At 37.4% G+C, this 8,591-nt stretch overlaps 1 protein-coding gene across 1 annotated transcript; it reads right to left on the minus strand.

Moving 5' to 3' along the window:
* Positions 1–6,336: 6,336 nt before the first annotated feature.
* On the minus strand, positions 6,337–8,358 carry LOC149289839 (E3 SUMO-protein ligase ZBED1-like). The gene has a single exon (XM_089490285.1). The coding sequence runs from the start codon at positions 8,356–8,358 to the stop codon at positions 6,337–6,339; it is 2,022 nt and encodes a 673-aa protein (XP_089346411.1).
* Between the last annotated feature and the right edge of the window lie 233 nt (positions 8,359–8,591).

Raw genomic sequence — 8,591 nt, forward strand, 5'->3', positions numbered from 1 at the left:
TCCAACTCAATCTTAAGCAGTGCCAGGCTAGGCATGAAAAGTAGCCCTGAAATATTTGGACACCACCCCCATATATTTTATTGCATGTTCGAGCTTATGTGCCCACATGCCACACAAGGGGTGTAACTAGAAACCCTATGTGCCCCTTTGCGAGCATTGCCCCATGTCACTCCAGTTTCATAAGCAGCAGTCCCACAGTGCCCAATTTGTCTCCAAACAGCTTTTCTGTGCAATGTTTGCCCCTAAACAGCTTGTCTGTGCCATTTGTACCCCCAAACAGCATGTCTGTACCACCTTTGCCACAGGGCAGCTTCTCTCTGCCATCTTTGCCCCATAACAACGTGCCTTTGCCACCTCATAACAGGAGCCCTGCTTGCTGATCACAGTATGACTAGAATATAAAAAAATATGTATGTGGGGTATTACTGTAAGCAGGGGATGTCGATGAACACAAATTGGGTCATTGTTCAGCTGTACCACCTACTATGTATAGAAGTGTATTTTTTCCGTTTTATCATATATTTTGTTTTTTAAATATCACTAACAATGTTTTATATATATATATATTTACTTGTCCTGAACAAAATGATGTATAATTTGTGTGGGTACATGAAATATGGGAAAAGGCAAATCCTGATTTAACAAACATATGAAAAAGAAAATAATAATCATGGCTTTGGGGTATAAATAAATCTTGGGCCAGAAGAGTTTAAAAACACTGTTTTGTCATGATAAATGTCATTATTCTTCAAAAAGTACTATCAATTTCCAGTTATTACTTCAGTTATGTCTTGACATTTAGGTCTATATTAAAGTATGTCATTTCAGCTGCTACAACTAAGACTGGTGATTGTGTTTCATTTTCAAGATATCTCTTCTCTGTGGGGAAATAGATGACTTTTATACAGCACACTCAGTGGATAAAACTTTATATACATATAAATATATCTACATACGTATATGTATATTATAAAACTAAAAACATATGTGCATTAGCCCCGTAAATGATAGTGCCTTTTTTTATACTTGAAGGCAAGAGCATTCTTAGCATTTTCACTATGCTTTGTCCAACAGTATTTCTGTAGTAACATCTAACCTTGGTTTTTACAGGCAAATATCATAAGGTACATATCACTTTTTGTAAGCTGACATTTTAATATCAGGAACTATAAGACTATAAGTTTCATCGTACTTACAGATTTCAAAACTACTCAACAAAAGTATAAGACAATCTAAGAGTTTTAGCATACTTGCTTTGCAAATTTGCTTAGGGTTTGATCAGTTGAATGGGCGCCACTGCCACAAAAACACTTTATGATCACCAAACTCACTTACTTTTTAAAATATTTTTGAGAAGACAGGACTATATATTTATTATGGTGTTGTGTGTGCTACTGTATGGCATTAGTGTATGTCGGCATATAGTGTATGGTGTTAGTATGTGTGCATGAATGTATGGTGTCAATGTGTGTGTTACTGTATGGTGTTAGAATGAGTAAGCATATGTTAGTTGCAATTTGTTTAGCAATGTAATATTTATTCTTAACGTGATTTACTAATAACTTGATTTATCATCTTATTGATTGGGTTAATGTTTTCCCTAATTCAATTAATTATCACTAATATATATACTTATTTAATATCTTTGCCAAGTTTTAGTGGACTTTTCTATCATTTTTTATTTTGCTTTTTGTACAACATTTTTCTTCAATGCCTTTATGAGAGAGTATTCAACATGATAACTGTCAGGACTCGGGTGACCAGGTCGGGCAGGAGCCCATGCGTAGGGGATACTTGGGGTTCAGTCTGTAACCCACGGTGCATGATTATGCAAACAAAGACACCACAAGCAGAAATCCAGGTAATGCAGTGTATTTTATGTATATAACAGGACCAGCAAATAAGGGTAATACAGTCTAAGCAAGAAAAGCAGCTACCTGCTATTAAGGCTGGCAGAAGCTCCAGCCAGCACCCGGGGGATCAGCAATCGGTTTCTGAAACCTTGTGAACCGGAGAGACGTTCCCCCACCATCAAGAGAATAGCAGAATGGGTTATGCGCAGTGCCCTCATGAATTCCTGTTGCTGTCCTTGGCTTGGCTTCTGACTACACTGATTACTGTCTCATTTTGATATAAGTTGTGACCCTAACTATGTGTTTGCCTAATCCTCTGGTGATACTTGTCCTGACCAGTGACAAACTCTAGCCAGATTCCAGCTATTGGGTACCTGGGTAGCCATTTTCCTAGCCTTCCCTGCATTTGTTTTATTCTGCATCGCAGCCTTACTTCTTACTAGTATCTGGTGGCTACAAGTTGTTTGTAGACACCAGAGATCTCTAGTAAGTAAGGGGTAGCCCCTGATGGTGCTATCATTTGGATCCATTAAATGCAATCCCAAGTGAATAGCGCTACATTAAAATTATGTCTAAGCAATCAGCAATCTAAGGTTTTACTTCAAAGGCACTTGAATAACAATCGTTTACAAGGAGTTTCACATCAACACAAACGTAATTATATACAACACTGGTTAGAAAAAGTAGTAACTGCTTTAAAATGTTGACAGTTTTTTTAGTATATCTCCTCCAAAAAAATGTAATTTCTACAAAAAAAAGGGGGAGAAATATCTTGATTATCCAAAGGTAACTTCTCCCATGTTGCTTTTATGATTCTTTAATAAGTAGGGATTTACTGGAGTCATTTGGTAGCATAAAAATACAGCCATAAAAGAAATGATGTGCATACCATAGGGACACACAGCTTCCTTTGTTCCCATCTACAAAGACAAGAAGACGCAGCAGGGATTCATCTAAAGCCGCTGCCACAGAAAGGAGATACTTAGAAAAAATTGGAGGGATTCATAATTGCCATCTCTTTATGAAGCATATAAATATTTGTCTTTCCTTTACTGCAACTGAGAGACCACAAAAGTATGTATGATACAATCTCTGTAAAGAATATTTTTTTAGATATTTCCTCTTAAAATTAGAAATTCAATTAACATCAATCTGTAGCATCTATATTTTTCAAATATAACATACAGCAAATCTTAACAAAAATCAGCGGCCTCACCCCCCCCCCCCAAACGCTTTGTTCAAGCCCATGGAAAGTGTTACATTGGGAAGTCATGTAATATATTTTCCAGAGATCAGTTTATTAAATCTCATTTTCTTCACTGCTCCATTTCTCTACAATCTAAGAAATAATCTCTCCTGACTTCTTTGATGACTCAGGGTGCCTTTAAAGGTGCACTCCAGCACATGTATGTCCTTTAATGCATATTATGGCTTAGTGTTGCCAAATATTTCACTTTTTTCATCCAAATACAGAGAGGGATCCATCAGATTCCTCTACAGTCGTGTTATTTCTCAGCTTCACAGCATTTTGCCTTGGAGGAGATACCTTCAACACTATTTTGTCTCTCTATAAATGAATATTGGAAAAGACACAAATTGACAAATATGAAACAGGAAAGCAACACTACACTGCCACAAGAAATATGTACATTAAAATGATTGAGGATATATTAAAACATAATATTAATTTCCCATGCAGTGAAAATAGATGCATCTCAGCATTAATACAAATGAGCTGTGTATCAATCATAAAACTATTAAACAATTCTCGCCAGCCATTTGAAATCATGACCCATGTGACATGCTTATTCTTTATACGCTATGCCCACTTAGCACAGCGAGAGAATAGGAGATAAGCTAGCTTGACAGTCCACACGCTATATTGGAAGGGAAAGTTAAATGATCATTGAGTAGTAAAAATGATCATTTATGCTGTATATAAATGGTAGGTATGAGAACATGAAAAGACAAGGAGTATTTAAACTATGGAGTATGTGTCATAGTAATCTTAACACGCTATATACAAAGATGTGTTTCATCTTTATAGTTGCAAAACATGTATGAGATAACTACCTAACTGGGCTCTGTATGCAAACCGCATACCCTCATGCTGATGTGAGCATGGATCAGTATACAAAAGTAAGCTAACGTACTTAGTAACCAAAAGTAAATAAATACAAAAGTTATACCCTCGTTCTATCAGCTATTGTTAGATCAGCTTCTCTGCAACAATTTTATATAGAAATATCAGACATTGTGATGTTACAGGTCCTCCACCACTAGATAATGTGCTCCTCAAAATAAAGGAAACAAATTAAACACATGTATATCTTTATTTTTTAAAAACAATATTTGCAATAACATGTACTTTTTCATCTCTCCTTCTCTTTCTTCACTCTCCTCCTCTCTTTCTTCACAGGTCCCACATACTTATCTCTCAATACCCCTTTCTTTCTCTCGTCCTCTTTTCTACCCCCTCTCTTCTTGTCATCTTTTTCCCTCTCTTTCATATTTTCCTCATCTTTCTCCCTCGTTCTGTCCCCTCTCTTTTTGCACAATGTTCACATTTTGCCTTTCCAAATGTATACCATTTTTTTAAAATCCATTGCGTTTGCATGCTCTCTTAGTTTCTCATTACATGTAATGTTCTATATGGATTATGGAATCTTAACCAATCCCTTTTATCAATTGTAAAACCTCTTACACACATAAAGGGCTTTCCTGTGACACACAGTGAACACAACATGACACAGAAATTACTAAAAAACTTTTATTTTGTCCAAACTGACTTCTGCAACATACAGATAATGATATCAATGCACGTTCACTTCAAGTAACAATTCTAGCATTTTTACCACTTGCATGCATGAAAGATATCACATTAACGTTAGGAAAGACTATAGTGTAAATGGGGAAAATGCAATTGTTAATGGAGATGATGTATATCATTATGTAGAATTATCCTATTTTCAAGTAATAACTCCAATAAAAATTATCTGTAAATAGAGTTTCAGTATGTGTTATGGCACAATATATTGTTCAACTCCCATTTAGAAAGCTGTTGATGTTGTGTTTCAGAGCTTCATATGGCACAAAAGCCCTAACAGGTCTGCTTATGAATGTTTCTTGATGCAAGCATTCAGGGACCACTAAAAATGTTCTTGTTGGACCTCAATTAAAAATATTTTATAATGCCTTGGACAGTATTTTAAATATTTGCTACGGTCAAGTAAGACTTTCCCAGCCAAATAAAGGGAGTTTATTTATCTGGTGGTTCACTGTGTAACAGATCCTGTTTACTGCTAAACTTCAAATATAGAAATCACAATCTCCTACCCAGGACATACAGTATCTGTGACTGACATGATCAACTCACCAACGAAATTGTTGTTCGGCGCTGTAAGGCTCTATGTGATTGATCTTATATGTGACACGAGGAACCAGCTAATGTGAGAGTACAGCCTTCAAGGTGTTTATTTTGAAGTCCAGGCAGAGATAGAACTGCCAGCAATACACTTTAAATAATAAAAACTAGAAGCCATGAGAGACCAGATGAAAATGTAAGCATGCATTTCTAACAAAAGCGAAGATACATTAGGTTGTCTATTAACAGCAAATGTTGGATACCCAATAAGTTTTAACGCTGGTGTGAATATACCGCAGTAAACTGTCCCGCAATTAACCAGGAGCTTGGCCTCGACAAAATCAATGTTAAGTCCTGTGTTCTCACCCAAGACTCAAGGAGAGTTGTGGTTCAGACTCCTTGACTTCACTATACATTATGAGAAGCTAACCCAAGTGAGCTTTGGCTTCAGGAAGAGCTTGGGTGGTCCCGTGAAATATATAGTTAAATCAGTGAGATTCACACATTTGATTATGTGTTATACATAACCAGTTCGGACCTCCTGATGGAGAAACTTGCCAGTGTTGGCCCTTCATAATGAAGATTGAAGTGAGGGAGCTGAAACTACAACTCTCATGCAAATTCTTCTGTCAACCCTCTTTTTAGTGAATAGATGCCAGTTGGACTGTAAAACTTAGCAAGTTAGGGTGCCACAATGCAGTCTCCCATCCTGAAACAAATCAGGATACTAACTCAGACTCCAGATCAACATATAGACACAAGAAGTGAAGAAAACAATGCCCAGCCAGAGAAATCCCTTGGTAAAATATCAGCTTTATCTTTATTCACATAATCAATGCAAATGTATCCACTAAGCAAATATTTTATGTCTGACAGGCATGGAAAGGAAATTTATATATATATATATATATATATACACACACACATCAATAAACAGTGACAACAAATACATATATACATATTAAAGGCTAAAATTGACTATATTTACAGTGAGTAGTGCAGCTAAGTTTTTGTAGCTGTTAAAACAATAAGATAATATTGTAATTCTAGTATATTATTAAATAAGCCTACTGTCTCTTACTGAAGAGGCTGCTCGCAAGGCTGCCACTTTGATATAAACTAAAAAAACTGCTCTTGTTGTAAACCCCATTCCCCTTCTTCATCGTCTTCAGGCTCTACTTCAGAGCAATTGCGTGAGTTTTCATACAAAAATATCTGCTCATCGACATGTGCAGGTGCTAGTCTATTTCTTTTTGCATTTATGATGTTTCCTGATGAACTAAAGAGACGTACAGGGAAGACTCTTGTGGTTGCAATACACCAGTACTTTTGAAGAACCTTTGGTAACAAAGGAAATAATGCCAAACGATCAGACCACCACTTGAGTGGATCCTCATTTAAGCCAAGAACCTTCTGTGATTTAAAATTGCTCAACTCTTCCACAATTTGAGCATGCCATTCCTCTGGGTCCTCAGATGTCCCAGACTGACAGAATATTTCAGCCAACATGTTGTTGATACTACTAGTGGGAGGAGGAGTGGAGGAAACTACCATTTTCTTAGCAGGGGGCTCATCAGATACAGAAAAATCTTTATGGTCACCTCTGAAGTTGTCTTTACTTCTGTCTAAAAGACTTTTGGCTTCCTCTATGACCCTGTTTTCAACTTGTGCACGTTCAAATGCAGACAGAAAGGGAAGTTTTTTGTACCTCGGGTCTAGAAATGTTGCCACATTTAGAAACATGTCTATTTCTGGCATCTGCTGATAGGTGGATGATAGAGCTTTAGCAATTACCTCTTTAGCCATGCTTACTTCCTTTAGGTCAGTCTCTTTTATGTTCAAAGATGTATTTAGCAGCATATGTAAAAGAGGTTTTACCATACTGATTGTAGGATATTTTGATATTGAGAGCATCTCAGCTACTTGTTTGAATGGCTGGAGTAAGTCCACCAGGCCTTCGATTATATTCCACTCACTGGTCTCTAACATGAGATGATGGTTGTTACTGTCTTCCACCAGCACACCAGCAATAGTAAATTGTTGTTCTTTAAGCCTCTGCAGCATTGCATGAGTGCTGCCCCACCAGGACACACGGTCACTTACTAACATGCAGGGCGATAAGTTCTGTTGTTTCTGTTTCTCGCATAGCATGTACATTGCAATAGAGGACTGCTGAAAGTATTCCACAAGTTTCCTACACCTGGAAAGTAGCCCATAAAGCTTGGGAAGTTGGAAAGCTTGTTGTATTCCCATATTAAACGTGTGACCTAAACATGGCATATCTACAGGGATATCCAGCAGGGAGCATGCCTTAGTAATGTCTTTACTATAATCTGTGGTAGCACCAAATACCTTTGTGTGGATTCCCCATTCAATAAAGGTTTCATAGAGTACTCGTGTCATTGATTCTGCTTTGTTTTCCTCTGGCACTTCAAATGTTTTTAAACATCGACAGTTTATTGATAAACCAGGAGATGCCCCACTACCCAAATAGTGAATAAAGAGTGTCACATACGATCGGTTCTGATTTTCACTTCTCCAGATATCAGTGGATACCCCACACCAAAAAAGGTCAGTTAGTTCCTTCAAAACAATTTCTCTAACAGCATTGTATTTTTCTGGCAATACCCGCGTAGATATATACTTTCTACTGGGCACTTCATAGCGTGGATCGGCAGTTTTCAAAAGGGATTTAAAGGTAGGTTCATCCAATATGGACGCAGGGAACATGCCCTCACAGATCATGCTTATTACTCCTGATGTCAGCTCTAACTGTTTCTTGCTCTCATAGCCATGGCTATTTTTGATTGTTAAACTCTCCTGAACAACTTGCTGGGATGACTCTGGTTTTAATTTTGAGAAAGCACTTGCAAATGCTTCCCTCATTTGCTCAGTGTTACTTTTGACCAATTCACAGAACTCATCCATGTGATTTTTTTCAAGGTGGTATGAAAGGTTGGAAGTATTCCCAGAATATGCAATTTGGGCCATGCAAATGCGACAGTAAATCTTCTTCCACTGTAATATACATCCCTCTGCATTGGTATCAAACCCAAAGTACTTCCATACTTTACTTTTTGCTCTTGGGTGAGCAACTAGTTTAAGGTCTGGCTGCAAGCCCTCAGGGCTTTTGATCTCCATTGCTTCTCAGACAGCTTCAGTTTCTCCAGTTTATCCTTCACTCATTAATGAGTACCTGCTAAAGGCAGGGAGATAGAGATAAAATGAAACAGCACACACCTGGCCGAAGCAAAATAGTATGCCCTGTGAAAGTAGTCTCAAAGATATCTTCAGTCTAAGGTAAGTTCACTGTACATAAAAAGGTAGTGCAGTGCGCACGTTGCAGGGTAATATCAAGCAGGATATTATAAGAA

The sequence above is a fragment of the Sceloporus occidentalis genome, unplaced genomic scaffold (genome assembly GCF_023333645.1).
Source record: "Sceloporus occidentalis isolate IW3139 unplaced genomic scaffold, rSceOcc1.0.p SCAF_43, whole genome shotgun sequence".
NCBI classification, from domain to species: Eukaryota; Metazoa; Chordata; class Lepidosauria; order Squamata; family Phrynosomatidae; genus Sceloporus; species Sceloporus occidentalis.